This window comes from Pelodiscus sinensis, chromosome 21 (genome assembly GCF_052426305.1).
Source record: "Pelodiscus sinensis isolate ZL-2025 chromosome 21, ASM5242630v1, whole genome shotgun sequence".
NCBI lineage: Eukaryota > Metazoa > Chordata > Testudines > Trionychidae > Pelodiscus > Pelodiscus sinensis.
This window is the reverse complement of record NC_143072.1, coordinates 10,774,725-10,790,206: the sequence shown is the minus strand read 5'-3', so window position 1 is coordinate 10,790,206 and position 15,482 is coordinate 10,774,725. Positions and strand designations below refer to the sequence as shown.

At 55.2% G+C, this 15,482-nt stretch overlaps 1 protein-coding gene and 1 long non-coding RNA gene across 3 annotated transcripts; one reads left to right on the top strand and one right to left on the bottom strand.

Annotated features, from left to right (window-relative positions):
• Positions 1–362: 362 nt before the first annotated feature.
• LOC112547199 (uncharacterized) lies at positions 363–8,558 on the top strand. 2 transcript variants are annotated; one of them, XR_012897123.2, is made up of 4 exons: positions 363–815; positions 5,967–6,167; positions 7,692–7,856; positions 8,077–8,558. It is a non-coding gene; the product is annotated as an uncharacterized LOC112547199 (long non-coding RNA). The 2 variants fall into 2 exon arrangements; XR_012897125.2 differs by lacking the exon at positions 363–815 and adding an exon at positions 5,508–5,647.
• An 18-nt stretch (positions 8,559–8,576) lies between these two features.
• Positions 8,577–11,393, bottom strand: LOC142819281 (uncharacterized). The gene is made up of 2 exons (XM_075905013.2): positions 9,640–11,393; positions 8,577–9,435 (listed from the first exon to the last, which is right to left on the bottom strand). The coding sequence occupies exons 1-2, from the start codon at positions 10,280–10,282 to the stop codon at positions 8,945–8,947; spliced, it is 1,134 nt and encodes a 377-aa protein (XP_075761128.2). The 5' UTR covers positions 10,283–11,393; the 3' UTR covers positions 8,577–8,944.
• Positions 11,394–15,482: the final 4,089 nt, after the last annotated feature.

Sequence of the window (15,482 nt, the reverse complement as noted above, 5' to 3'; positions counted from 1 at the left end):
CCATCTCATGCCCTGCTCTGACTCTGCCTTGCCAAGGGGGACACTCCCACCCCACAGCCCCTGGAGCTGCAGGTCCCACAGCCTGTTGGAGCCGGCCTGCCTATGCCTGGGGTCCGGGGTCACTTAACTATAAGGGGTGTGGGGGGGAGGGGGGAGAACGGGAGGGAAGGAATATGTGAAGTTGCCCCTGCCTGGCATCTCTGTCCTGACTGGCTGATGTCAGGGTCTCTCTGTGAGGTCACCACCTCCCCACCACTGTCCTCCAATAGGCTGTGATCCTGCAACAGGCCTTTGTGATGTCACTGCCATGCCCACCCCACACCTGCATGGATAATGCCCCTTGGGACAGGTTGACTGATCAGAATGCAGGGCTCTCAAGTGGGCTACAGACCAGCAATGGCTCATTGGCATCACTCAGCAATTATCTGAGAAGAACTGGCACACGAAAGAGAATCGGGAGCTGCACAGAGACAGTAACTGCAGAGAAGCAGCGCGATCCACCCAACGCAGGCTGGTTTGTGACTTGTTTGATCTTAAAAGAGAACAAAAGGACCTGAGTCTCCCAGCAGCTCGGCCAATCAGCATCAAGACTCTCAGAGCTGGGAGGCAGAGGAGTCTCAGCAGAAGTTCAAAAGGACGGCTCTCTTCCAGCCCCACCTCTCTGGGAGGGCCTCCCATAGTGACAGCCACCCCCGACTCCTTGGTGGAAGCAGGGCGGAATGAAAAAGGAGAAAAGAAGAGAAGAAAAGAAAGGGAAGGAGGGAAAGGGAAATCTAAAACGACAAACACTGACGGCCCCTGTGATTCTACGACAGGTACGTCCTTGGTAGGAAATCAAACCACCTTAACCTAACGATTTCTGAGCCTAGATTTCAGGGGGTACCAGGTGGATCAGACCGATCAGGTTCCAAGCCTTTCTGAGGCTCTTACTTTCTCAGCAGGGACTGCAAAATCAACAGTAGGGAAGGAGAAAACTCCCAGCAGGTTCCTCCTTGTGCCCACATACATTGATCCCAATTCTCTCTCGGTGCCCCAGGAGAGACCTTGAGAAGGAGCCATGCTGCTGCAGAGCCACAGGAGTCTCTGAGGTTGTCCCTACACTGACCCTCTGTCCTGATTGGCTGATGTCAGGGCCTCTCTGTGAGGTCACCACCTCCTCTCCGCCGTCCCCCAATAGGCTGAGGTCCTGCAACAGGCCTTTGTGAGGTCACTGCCACATCCACCCCATCCCCTGCACGGCCAGCCTCTTTGGATGTGTGAGGGGGTTCCCCTGGATCAGTAGTGATGGCTGAACCTGGGGACTGAGCTGGGTGCACGGTGACGCCCCAGAGGCTGCTCCCTCAGCTGCACTCAACTGTCATTAATTAGTAGACTTGACGCCCGGAAGGGACCATAAGAGCATCGAATCTGACCCCTGCATCTGACCATTGCAACACATTTGTTTAAACAACTTAATCATAGCCAGGCAGGCGATGAAATTTTTGGGTAGAAAAAGTACAAAAATAATAAAACACTGTAAAACTTAATTCAGTTTTCTCCAAATTTCAGTTGTGTTGACGTACCCCCCCCCACTTCTCTCAAGTACCCTTAAGGATACTCAGACCACTGGTTGAGAAACACTGATCTAGACGTCATCAGTCATCTAGAAATGGAGACGCCCTCACTTGCTTTGATAGTTTGTTCCCACGGTGAGTCATCCACACCGTGAAATATTTGTGCCTCATTTCTAATATAAATTTGTCTCTTTTCACCTTCCAGCCACTGGTCATCTTCTGCCTTTTTCTGTGGCATTAAATAGCCCTTTAATCCCGGACATTTTCTCTCCAGGAAGGCACTTAGACACTTCAATGAAGTCACCTCTCAGCTTTCCCTTGCAGAAGCTAAACACGTCGGGCTCCTTTCAATAGTTCATAAAAAGGTATTTTTCTCCAGCCCTCAGACACTCTGCAGATCCATCTCTGGTTTTCCAACATCTTTTTAAAATGTGGCCCCTACACCAGGCTGCCATCTCCAGCCTCAGTCTCAGGGATGCTGTGTCACCTGCTGGCCCTGCTCACTCCTCTGCTCATGTGTCCAGTGATGGTTGTAGCCATATTCACCTCACCCCTGCCCTGGGAGCCATGGTGAGCGGCTTGCCAGGCATGACCCCTAAATCCTTCTCAGAGTCCCTGCTTGCCTGGGCACAGTTCCCCATTCCAGGGGTGTGGCCTGCAAGCTTTGGGGCTAAGGTAGGATCTTGCATTTGGCTCTGTGAAAACCTGCTGTGTTTGCATGGGTCCAGCTTCCCAAGGGATCCAGATCTCTGTGTCACTGCCCCGGCCTCTGCCTTATTTACCTCTCGGTTCGTATTTTGTCACCCACCCACATTACCCACAGTGATTTCCTATTTTCCTCTGGCTCACTGATAACAATCATTTAAATAGCTTGTTCCTGAGAGCCTCTTTAGACCCTAGCAGAGTACCTGCCCTTCTCCGAATCTTCGCCGCCTGCTTCTTGCGGTGTGTCACTCCAAACTGGGCAGGGGTTTGGAGTGACTCACAGCAGGCTGAGTGACTCGGTGGGAGGAACACAGGTACACGCACTGGGCTAGCGGGAGATGAGTGCCACCCCATTACAAGTAAAAACCACACCCAATCCATTGGACAGGCTTAACGATCACAACCCTGAATTTGGCTTGGAAGCACGTGCCGTGATGCATACAGTTTCTTTACAGGAGCCGTCGAGAGCCCAGCGGAATACTATGAAAAGTTGAAACCGATTTATTAATTGTGTTTTTATTTGTTAATGTTGTTGTTTTGGATGTCATCTTGGCACATTGCATCCCATTAGTTAATCTTTCATTAGCGTTTGTTAGCGAGCGGTTCCCTTGCTAATGTTCAGCTCAGATTCACATCAGGTTACTGGCACTTAAAAAGAAAGGAAAATCCTGCAGGAAGCCTTCCTGTCTCTGTAATTATTTCCCTTGCTTCCACACTACTCCTGTTGATGCCTTTGGATTTAATTAGTTCAAAGAAGAATTAGAGACATTCCTGGAGGATGGATCCTCCAATGGTTAGAGCCAAGATGGTCAGGGCTGCCATCCCATTCACTTGGAGGTCTCTAATCATCTGACTGCCGGAGGCCAGGAGTGGAAGGCCAGGCTGGAGAGACCCATCCCTGTTGTGTACACTCTTCCTGAATCTCTGGTCCTGGGTTCTGTTGGATCAGGACATTGGGGTGGATGGACCAGAGGCCTGGCCCGGTATGGCAGCTCTGACATAATCTGTGCTGGTGGTTCCTGGGGTACAAGGTCCATACTGCAGTGACGCTGACTGTGTGATGAATACGTTTCATTTGATAGTTACACCTAAAGGCCCTGAGTTCTCAGCCCGATAGTTCTCAGCCCTATTGTGCTAGGTGCTGTACAAACAGGGCTGAGACACTGCAGTGTGATTGTGGCATGGGTTGCATGCCTCTCCAAGAGAGCAAAGTGAATATGGATCCAGGGGGATGGGATAGCCTGTACTGCTGCATCTTCACTGCTGTTCTTCGCTGGACTAGCTAGGTCATGCACACCTCTGATTGGTGTGTCTCCTTAACCGTCTCAGTGAGGGTGGGGAAAATGGGCCCAGAGAAGGTAAGTGACTTGTCCAGCAGGTCACAGCTGGGAACAGAACCTAGGTCTGCGGTGTCTCTGGGCCTCTGCGTTCCTTCACCTTGACACCTGGCTGTGCACTGTGGCCTTATGCACCCTGCCCCTAATTTCCCCTGGCTTTGCAGCTGGCTCAGCCATTTACTCCTGTGCAAAGTGTCTAGGAAACTCTACCCCCAGGGTGAGGGCCTGGAGATGTCTAGCTGGCAGCCTTTGCAAGCCCTTGGCACAAGTGTGAATGACACCATGGACAAAGCTGTGGGATTTTGCACTGCAGGGTAGAGCTGGGGGAGGCAGGGTTTGTGGCAGACTGTAAATGGGCTGGTGAAAACGTGCGTTTTTCAGAGCTCGGAAAGGTGGGGGTTGGCAAAGAGCTTTGGTGGAAAGAAAGAAAATCAGAAATGCCAAACTATTTCATTTAGCAGCTGTCGTTCCAATTGGCCATGAGCCAACGCTTCGGTCAGCCTGGACCGGTTAGTTTGGTTTGGTTTGGATTTTGCAAGGAAAACAAAATGAGCAGTTAATTGTAACTTAAAATGGGGGGTGAAGATCCATTTCCAATCACAACTCTTTCCCAAGGACTTGCTCAGCCCCACTACGTCAGGTCAGGCTGGGCTTGATCCGGGTTGACTCAGCTGCAGAGAGGCCGGGGATGGCCAGCTCCCTGGGAAGGAACGTGATGCCTTGTGGGGCTTGGCTGAAAACATGCCTTGTTCCAGGGTCACATGTGCACAGCCTTTGGTCTGGGTGTGAAATCCCTGGGCAGGTGAGTCTCCGAGCTCATGGGGGATCTTAACGCCTTGGGTGTCCCCCTTCCTGTTTGCAAAGGGCCATCAGAGTGTCTCCAGGCCAGTGGTTTTCAAATGGCAAGTCATGGCTCAGTACAGGTGGGAGAATGTCGGGCACTGGGTCTTGTGGCTGCAGGGGATCAGGTGAGCAGTGGGGGGCTAAGGCAGCTCCTGCCTGTCCTGGCACCACAGACTGCTGCGCCCAGAAGTGCCTGGCAGCAGGTGGTGCCAGGACAGGCAGGAGCTCTGATGGCCCTTTGCAAACGGAGAGGGGGCCACCCAAGGCGCTAAGATCCCCCCATGAGTATGTTTTCAGCTGAGCCCTACAAGGCATCATAGAATCATAGAGCTGGAAGAGACCTCAGAAGGCCATCGAGTCCAGCCCCCTGCCCAAGGCAGGACCAATCCCAACTAAATCCACCCGGCCAAGACTTACCAACAGGAGCTGATCCTCACTGGCCTCTCTTTCTAGCGCCACATGCCTAGATGTCCTGGTTTGCTGCCCCCAAGTGTGTCGGAAAAGCTAACTCAGAGGACATAGCGTAGGAGCTCAGGGTAGGAGCTCAGTTTTAACAGGCCATTTCAATCTCTCCCTTTTTGATCAGAAAGATGTGATGAACCAGGTCTAGGGCAAAGCCTCTGTGGGATTTCCCATGCTTTAACATTTTATTCCGTCTGGGGAACACGCTTTCATAGCATGGCTGGTGTTCCTTTCTGGAGTGGCTCTCAGAAGTTGAGCGAACCCTTTCCAAACTTGGAAATGCTTTGCTTCAAGTGCTGGGCAAAAGTTTGGGTCCGTTTTTATTTACTTATAACATTTTGTCAAGCTCCTTTTCTAAAGCCTCTGTGGCCAGATTTCCACAACAGCTCAGCACCCCTCTTCATCTGATGTGCTTAAGCTCTCGTGAAATCCGGCCTCGTTACAGGCGTAATTGGATATAAACCCCCGCCCTGGATTCTGCTGGAGGTCACACTTTGATAATTTAACCGGCCCCTCTGGCTGTGCACTCTCTGAATTAGTTGCTTACATGGGTGTTTCAGAGAGTGCCAGTTCCCTTCCCCCGTTCTGCATTTTACTGTAAATATCGAGAAGTTGAAGCAAATTTTAACGGCTGGTGGAACAACCGAAAACCTTTGGCGCACGCTCCAAGCAGCCTTGCAAAGAACAAGATTGGGGTTGATTAGAAGAGAAAGCCGAAGCAGTTTTAGGGGAAGGAAAACCAGTAAGGTTAGAAAAGAAAAAGTAATTATGGGCTTAAAAGGAATAAGAAGCGCCAATTAGTGCTGAGTATCTCAGTCAACAAAGAAAGGATTTTTCAAGTGCACACACGGCGGACCAGGGAGAGAAAACACAGCCCCGTCAATGAATTCCAGCAGGGACTCTGAGATAAAGGGGAGCAGAAGCAATGAAGATATTAAACAATTACTGAGCATCAGCTTTTAGCAATTAAAAGGAAGGCGGGTACCCGTCGTCGGGGAGATTTCCAAAGGGAGGCGACAAGGAGGAGGAAACGGATAATACTGAACACTTGGTTTTCTTCTTTCAGGCACTCCAACTTTGGCCAGACGCCAGCTTCCGACGTCCCAAAGCCAGGGAGCTAATGGTAGCGGGTCGTATGAGAGGAGATTGACAGAACTTCCACTCGGTACCAGGATGGTAACGGGACAGTCTCTCCCGTGAAGGACCAGAGACCAGTGTTCATGGATGGATCAGGCATAGCAGAGGAGAGGCAGGGGTTCCCTACAAGGTGCTGGACTGTCAGTAAGAAAGAGGGATCCCCAGTGATGGGGTGGGAGAGAGAAAGCCCTGGCAGATGAAGCTCAGCTGAAAGAGCAAGGACAAGTTGTGCTATAGGCAGGAGGGAGTGAGGGAGGCAAAGGGGAAATCCCCTGGAGGCTGTAGTCTCTGGTTGAGCTGAGGATTTGAAAATAAATCTATGCTTGCCAGGACGCTGGTATGGCAGAAGGGTCTCCGTGGGCTGGTGATCCAGAGCATGTGGCTGGTTTGAGCTCTGTAGCCAGAAGGTGGGCAATCCCAGCTTAGTTTAAATGGGGAAACTGAGGCACAGAGAAGCAACCTGCTCAAGGTCACCCTGTAGGCCTGTGGCCCAGCCAGGTATGGAACTCAGCTCTTCCCAGCACCCAGTCCTATGCGCTAACCACTAGGCAACACTGCTGTTCATGCCCCTTTATGCTCTACTCCACATGGCTAATCACGTCCGAGCCATAATGGGGCCATAATGATAAATGCGGAGTGGTGCTAGAGTCTGCTACCCTCTTGGCCTCACTTGATGAGCTGCAAAGAAGAGACCCCACCATAAGCCCAGCAACATTCCCAGCTTGGGATGAGGTTGGCTCAGTCAACTGCACATTTGGGCTGCATCTCGGGCTTGTTGTGTAGATAGTTCCTGAGTTGAGGGAAGGGGTTTTTTGTTGCTCTAGGCAGCCAGCTCTCCCCCATGTGGCAGCACTCTGGATGGAAGAATCCTTCTGTCAGGGTCTGTCTACACTACAAAGTTAATTCCAACTAACAGCCGTTAGTTCGAATTAACTTTGATAGGGGCTACACATACAAACCGCTAGATCGAACTTAATTCGAACTAGCGGAGCGCTTAATTCGAACTAGGTAAACCTCATTCTGCGAGGACTAAGCCTAGTTCGAATTAAGTAGTTCGAATTAAGGGCTGTGTAGCCACTTAATTCGAACTAGTGGGAGGCTAGCCCTCCCCAGCGTGCCCTGGTGGCCACTCTGGGCACCACCAGGGAAACTTCTGCCCCCCCTTCCGGCCCCGGAGCCCTTAAAGGGGCACGGGCTGGCTACGGTGCCCATGCCAGGTGCAAGCCTGCCAGCACCCAGCCAGCAGACCCTGCACCTGGCACCCAGCCAGCAGACCCTGCACCTCGCTGCCACCCAGCCCTCCACCTCTTCCCGGGACCAGGCTGGCAGCTCCCAGGAGCCTGCCTGGGGCCGCAAGAGGTGGGCTCCCGCCTGGTCTAGTGCGGACATCGTGGACCTCATTGAGGTTTGGGGGGAAGCCTCCAAGGTCCACAATCTCTGCATTAGGCAAAGGAATGCAGCCGTCTACAGCCACATGGCTGCCAGCCTGGCCGCCAGAGGGCACATGCGGACCCGGGAGCAGGTCCGCTGCAAGAACAAGGACCTGCGGCAGTCCTACTCCCAGGCCTCCCAGCCAGGGGCCTACCTGGAGGCCTGCCCCCACTTTGAGGCCCTGGACTGCATCCTGGGGGCTCACGCCATCCATGCCTCCCAGGTGGTGATTGACCCAGGAGCAGAGGGACCCGTCCTGGACATGGAGGAGGAGGAGGAGGATGCCGAGAGCCAGGAGCCTGCAGGGAGCCTGCCCAGGACCCAGGACCCCCAAGACACCCACAGAGCACATCGGCTGTGTTGTCCGAGGCCAGGGACGGCTCCACATGTGAGTGCCATCATGCTCCCCTTATGTGCATGGGGCGGGTGGGGGGAGAGGGAGCCCAGGGACCGTGTGCCTGGGCCTTGCCCACCATGGAGCAGCAGCTGGGTGTCATGCAGGGTCCCTGAACCATTCTCCACACACCGACCTCGCCTTGCAGAGGGGGGCTGGGTTTCACCCACCGTGTCCCCAGGGAGAACTGACCACTGCGCTTGTTTCACCACAGCCACAGCACCTGGTACTGTAGGGCGCACCACCCCACCTGCAACAGCCACCCGCACATGGGCCAGCAGGCGCACCAGGAACCTGGAGGACTACCAGCAGCGGCACCTGTGGCTACTGGAGCACCAGATCCACATCCAGGAGCACTGGGTCCGGGAGGACCTGTGGCTGCGGCAGTGGAGCTTGGAGGCGCTGGAGGAGCAGGGCCGTGCCCTCAGAGGTCACCTCCAGACCCTGGTTCAGGTTCCTGCCTCCTTCTGCTCCAGCCCCTGCGGCCGCCCCAGCTCTCACTCCTCCTCCCACCCCTGCTCCCCCTCCCGCTTCCTCCGCACCCCCGTCCCTCCTGCCCCACCCTCCACACCCACTCACACAGTGCTGCGAGACAGGAGAGCCAGAAGGACCCCCAACCCTGAGCTTTCCCTTCCCTTCCTCCCCTTCCACCCCCTTCCAGCTCCTTTCTCCCAGGTTTCCCCCTCCCCTCTCCCATCCCAGTTATATAAAATAAAAAGAGATTTTTGTTGTTAAAACAGGTGTCTTTATTTGACATTAGGAAGGGGGGCTAGGGACGAGAAAGGGGAAAGGGGGGAGGGTGGAAGAAGGCCCCAGTGCGGCATGCAGGGAGAGTTCAGTCCTCCTCCTCCACCTGGAAGCTCTCCCGCAGGGCTTCCCGGATCTGGACAGCCCCCTGCTGGGCCTCCCGGATGGTGGCGGTGCGGGGCTGAGCGTACTGGCCAGCCATGCGCTCAGCCTCAGCCGTCCAGGCTGGCAGGAAAGCCTCCCCCTTCCGCTCGGACAAATTGTGCAGCACACAACATGCTGCCACCATGGGAGGGATATTGTGTTCGGAGAGGTTGAGGCGGGTGAGGAGGCACCTAAATCTGGCTTTCAGGCATCTGAAGGCCCCCTCGACCACGATGTGGGCCCTGGTCAACCTGGCATTGAAGGCCTGGCGGGAGAGGTTGAGATGCCCCGTGTAGGGCTTCATGAGCCAGGGCTGCAGTGGGTAGGCCGCATCCCCCACCAGGCACACGGGCATGTCCACGTCCCCGACCCTGATGTGGGGTCAGGGAAGAAGGTCCCGGCCTGCAGCCGCTGGCACACGGAGGAGTTCCGGTACAGCCGTGCGTCATGTGCCTTGCCGGACCAGCCCACATTAATGTCCATGAACTGGCCCCGGTGGTCACACACGGCCTGCAGGAGGACGGAGAAGTAGCCCTTGCAGTTGATGTACTGGGAGGCTTGGTGTTCCGGGGCACGGATGAGGATGTGTGTCCCATCGGCCCCCCCCCCCTCGCAGTTGGGGAAGCCGAGGGCGCCAAACTACTGGATAATGGCGTCTGGGTCAGTTGCTGGCCTTGACCACCTGTAGAGGGACACAGCAAACAGCGAATCACTGGGGTGCCCGGGTGGCTGGGAGTGTTCGTGCCCTGGCAGTGCCCCGCGCCCCACTCCCAGAAGCAACCCCCACGGGTGGCGTGTAGTACGGCTGGGACAGACCGAACCCTCCTGTGCGGGGCACTTTCGCTTCCTCCTTCCCCCCTCCCATTTTCCCTGGGGCGGCCCATACCCTCCTTGCAGCTCCCCTTCCGCTCAGCCCAGTGCATGAGCACTGCTCCGACGGTGGATCTCCCCACGTCGAACTGGTTCCCGACGGATCGGTAGCTGTCCAGCGTGGAGATCTTCCACAGAGCGATGGCCACACGCTTCTGGAGGGGGATGGCAGGCCTCATGTGAGTGTCCCGTTGCTGCAGAGCAGGGGTGAGCCACTCGCAGAGCTCCAGGAAGGTGTCCTTCTTCATCCTGAAGTTCTGGGTCCACTGTCTGTCTCCCCAGCACTCCAGGACGATGCGGTCCCACCAGTCAATGCTGGTGTCCAGATGCCAGATGCGGCGGGGCACGCGGGCGTCCGGGCGCTGCTGCCGCTCCTCCATGACCCCCGGGGAGGCCAGGGGGAGAGGCAGGGGGCTGATGTGCACCAGGTGGTGCAAGGCAGCTTCCACCCATTGCTGACAGGCTTGCAGCAGCAAGTCCAAAAACTGGAGCATGCCCAGGGTGAGCTCTGGCTCCATGTTGCCAACTGCGGCGGCATCCCCAATGGGAAGCACCGACACAGGCAGGCGGAGAGAAAAATACTTTGCTGTCCCTCTGCGAGGTAGGCAAGCAAGCGGAAAAGCTGAGAACCGGCTGTGTAGGGGGGTCCCTTTAAGCATGAGCCTCAGATAGCCTCAGACAGCATCCACACAAAGCAACTACTAATCTGATGCCCTGCCGGAACCAGTTTCAGCTGCCCTTAAATGAGACCCAGCGTCCAATCAGTGTGGAAACGCTAGTTCGAATTAGCAAAACGCTAATTCGAATTAGTTTTTAAGTCTAGATGCCCTAATTCGAATTAGCTTAGTTCAAATTAACTAATTCAAATTAAGTTAGTTCGAATTAGTGCTGTAGTGTAGACATACCCTCACACTGGCCGCAATGTGAGGCAGGTTGACCTACCTATACCTCAGAGGGTGCAAATTATTTCGCAGCCCCAAGTTATGTAACGACATCAGACTAATTCTTAGGTGTAGACCAGGCCTGAGTTTCTCTCTCATTCATGACCCCACCTCCTCTTTCTTCAGTGTAGCCTGAAGCTGAAATACCCCTGGCTTGTCCTGTTGCGGAGCAGTCAGCATTTCAGGGCAGGCGAATGAATGGTGAGCAGTAACTGGATTAATACACTCGTTAATGCACTTTGATTTCCAAACAGCCATCTTCCCTCCAGAGAGTTCAGCAGCAGTGGCTGCCTTGCACGAATTCAGGGGAGCAAACTAAGCCATTCCGAGCCCTGTCTGCTTTTCGCCAGGCCTTCTAGGCAGCAGCAGAAAAAGCGAGAGGGTCAGATTCTGGCTTGTTTCCCTGGGTATGTCTACACTACAGAGTTTTGAGGAACTTGAGTTACGTGCACACTGCAAGCGCATCCTTTCACAAGGAAATGGAAAGCACAGAGGGCTTTCTCCGACTGCGGCAATCCTCATTCCACGAGGAAGACGCCTTTTTGCAAAAGCCCCGGGGACCTGAAGGCGTGCCAGGGTGCATGAGGACCTTATGCAGCAGCAAATCAGTGTCCTTCGCAACATCCACCAGATCCTGGCACACAAGGTCTGTGCAGACTGGGAGTGGCAGGACCGCGCCTGGGCCCAGTTGATGCAGCAGTGTGACAACGTGTGCTATCATGTCCCGTGTGACGGCACACCCGCCTGATGCTGCTGCTCCTGACTTCCACCCTCTTGCCCCCCCGTCATACCCCTTCCCCATCCGCCTGCCCCCCTGCTATGCCTCTGCTCCCTCCCCATGCCATACCTCTGCTCCCCCACCTTGCAATGCCCATGACCCCCCTAAAAATGCCCGAGCCCCTTCCCCAACGATGCCTATGCTCCCTCCCCCTACCCCACCTGCCAACCCTGACCCTGCTTCAGCCCCCCTCCTGTCCACCCCTCTGTGCTCCCCGGACCCACCCGACTGCAACTCCTTGAGGGGGCACTTCAAGCTGCCTCCTCCCTCTCCCAGTTAGGAGCCCTCCCCCCCTTTCCCACCTTTTCAGAATCTTTCATCCATACAGACTGGCATTTTTTGGAAAAGCAAATGGGTGTGTTTCTGGGGAGGTCAGGGAAAGGGCGAAGGGGGATTGTGGTGGGGAAGGACCGCAAGGCAGAGGCCCCTAGAGAGGAGGCCCTGGGGAGAGTGACTGGGGTCCCTGAGAGAACCTCTTCTTCAGGGCTTCCCAGATTTGCACTCTGGCCTGACGGGCCTGTCAGATGGCAGCTGTCTGTGGGTGCTGGAAGACTCACCCCTCTTGGTCAGCATCTGCCCCCCACCCTTGGGGGGAAGGCCTCCCCCTTTCTCTCCACAATGTTATGGAGGACACGGCATGCTGCCGCCACCTCAGGGATGTTGTGCTTCCCCATGTCCAGGTGGGTGAGGAGGCACCAAAAATGTGCCTTGAAGTGGCCAAAGGCGCACTCCTCCTGCATCCAGGTCCATTGAATTGGTCCCTGCTGGGATCCAGGTGGCCAGTGTACGGCTTCATAAGCCATGGCATCAGGAGATAGGCCACATCCCCCACAATGCATAGTGGCATCTGCACATCCCCAACAGTAAGTTCATGGTGGGGGAAGAATGCGCCCACCTCCAGCTCGTGGTACAGGCTTGAGTTCCTGAACACGCGGGCACCGTGTGCCCTGCCCGACCACCTGACACAAATGTCTGTGAAGTGTTCCCGGTGGTCGACCGGGGCCTGCAGCACCTTGGGGTATGTCTACACTAGCTCGTTAGGGTAATTAGGGCAAGCGGCTACACGCGGCACGGAGTAGGTAGTTCGAATTAAAGATCCTAATTCAAACTACCATCACTCCTCATTCCATTCCATGAGGAGTAACAGTAGTTTGAATTAGGATCTTTAATTCGAACTACCTATTCTGTGCCGCGTGTAGCCGCGTGGAGCCGCGGGCACGGAGTTCGGACTAAGGAGGATTTAAAAATGGCAGCGCCCGGGAACATGCAAATGAAGCCCGGGATAGTTAAATCCCAGGCTTCATTTGCAACTACGTTTGCCCTAATTACCCTACCTAGCTCGAACTAACGAGCTAGTGTAGACATAACCTTGGAGAAGTAGCCCTTCCTATTAATATACTGGGCCGCTTGATGGTGCAGTGTGCGGATGGGGATGTGGGTCCCATCGATTGCTCCCCCCGCAGCTCGGGAACCCCAGGGCAGCAAATCCAGCCATGGCTGCATCCAGGTCTCCCAGATGGACGACCCTCCGCAGCAGGAGGAGTCGATGGCCCTCACCACCTGCAGGAGGAGACAGAGAAACACACAACACAGAGAATGAGAGAGGGTGCCTGAGCCCTTGGGAGGTGGCCACCCTGCTCCCCTCCCCTGCTCCCCCAACACCCTACGAGCCACCTCGTATGAGGCTGCCTCCCCCCAGCAGCAGGGTTGTGTGAGGGTAGGCTGGCACAAACTCTTGGGCACAGGGCTTCCCTCCCACCACTCCACCCCCCACAGCCAACAGTCCCCCTTTCCCGAGGGTGCCCCTTATGCAACACTCTCCCCTCTTGCAGGGACTGCACCCAAGAGCTCCTTACCTCCATGAGGAGGGACCCGACGGTGGACTTCCCCACGCCAAACTGGTTGCCCCCCAACCGGGTAGCTGTGGGAGGTGTCCAGCTTCCAGAGGGCGATGGCGACTCGCTTCTCCAGGGGGATGGCGGCCGCAGGTGGGTGGCGCATTTCTGGAGGGCGGGGCCGGGCCAGGCACACAGCCCCAGCCAGGTGGCCTGCTGCATACGGACATTTTGGAGCCACTGCTGGTTGTCCCACCACTCCATGACCAGCCAGTCCCACCAGTTCAAACTGGTGTCAAGCCTCCAAAGACGCCTCTCCACAATGGGGTGTGGTTGCCAGAGTGGAGCAGCCGCAGCCCCGGAGAGGGTCCCCAGAAGGAGCTTGGGGTCCAGGTCCTGCAGGACCAGCAAGGCAGCTGGCACTAAGTGCTGCAGGAACTGCAGCATGGCCGTGTGGGACCGTCACATGCCCAGGGGCAGCTCTGCTCCATGGCACCAAGAACAAAGCTACAGTGTCCGAAAAGAACAGGGCAACCACAGCAGGCACTGTGAGAGCTTCGCTGCCCCTCGAAGAGGCAGCAGCAGCAGAGGAACGGCTGTCCGGGGGTCCCTTTAAGCGCCTGTCTCTGCAGGGCTCCGGCACCAGCCCTCGGAAGCAACTGGAGACCGAAAGCCCTGGCTGAAGTGGTTCCGGGTGGCCTTTCATGCATGAGAGCGTCCAATCCGTCTGGCCACTCTCTTGCGCAAACGCGCCCCCTGTGTGTGGACGCGCTCTGGAGCAAGAATCTCTTCCAAAAAGCTTCTTGCGCAGGAAGCCTGCAGTCTAGACGTAGCCCCTGTGGCGTAACGTGGAATAGCTCAGTCCAAGCCAATGGGGTTGCTCCAGCCTTGGACAGGGATGGGAATTTGGCCTTTATTTGGTCTGCAGCTCCTGGTGGTCAGTGCTGTGGATGTTTCAAGGGGGTGTTTGCGGTCGGGTGTTGCCCCTAGGGAGCCTTTCTGGGGTTCCTTGGTTGTCTGGCTTGCGGCTCTTTCCAGGGAGATACTTTTAATGGAGGAGTCTGCTCTTTGCAGGGGGAAGGAGGAGAGGTGAAAATCAAAGCACACTGCAGAATCTTAAAGGGGTATTTTTTTCACCCTCCAATAACTCAAAAAAGGATGGTGGGGATTTGTCTGAAACACTCAAGGATCACAGCAAATCCTCTAAAGACCAATCAGAGGAGATTTGATTCCTAAGGGAGAATTTCTCAGGAAGCCATGAAAAACGGGGCTTTTCATGACAGTCCTCAGACGATGCAAGAGTTTTGCAATCACTGGACAATTTGAGATGGGCTCAAGGTAAAACCCTGCTTCTCAATCCCGAGTCGCTGCTGGGGTCCAAGATCTCACACCTGCAAACCAAGCTGAGCTCATCGGGGCTTCATGCAGATGCAGGGCCTGATTATGGACCTGGGTGCTTGGGGTAGCCCCGGTGAAATCAATGAAATCACATCCGTTTGCATTCACTGAGGACTGACAATGGTAATGGGTGGCAGCCAAACAACAAATCAAATGCCATGGGTGAAATCTTGACCCCACTGGGGCATTTTGCCATTCACTTCAGTGGCTGTGGGATTCCACATCTCAGGGGAAGCTGAGAACTGATTTCCAGTTCCCCCTCTTTGCAATTCAGGAGACTTTGCTCACGACTGGGCTTTATAAAGAGACAAACATTCTGATGGAGGGTTTTAACAGGGGCCCATTTCTCATGATGTCAGAGAAGCTGTTTGTAACAGAGAAGAACTTAGGGTTGGTCTGCATGTGGAAACTGACCAGAATGGGTCCTGTGGAATACGCAGCCTGCTATATCAATGGCAGATTAATCAGGGAGGGTATGTCTACACTAGAAAGTTAGTTCGAACTAACGGACGTTAGTTCGAACTAACTTTCCTATGCGCTACACTAGCGCTCCGCTAGTTCGAATTTGAATCGAACTAGCGGAGCGCTTAGTTCGAACTAGGAAAACCTCATTTTACGAGGACTAACGCCTAGTTCGAACTAGCTAGTTCGAACTAAGGGCTGTGTAGCCCTTTAGTTCGAACTAGTGGGAGGCTAGCCCTCCCCAGGTTTCCCTGGTGGCCACTCTGGCCAACACCAGGGAAACTCTATGCCCCCCTCCCGGCCCCGGACCCCTTAAAGGGGCACGGGCTGGCTACGGTGCCCGTGCCAGGTGCAAGCCTGCCAGCACCCAGCTAGCAGACCCTGCACCTGGCACGGCACAGAGCCACCCACCCGATGCCCCCCAGCCCACCCCCTCTTGCCGGGA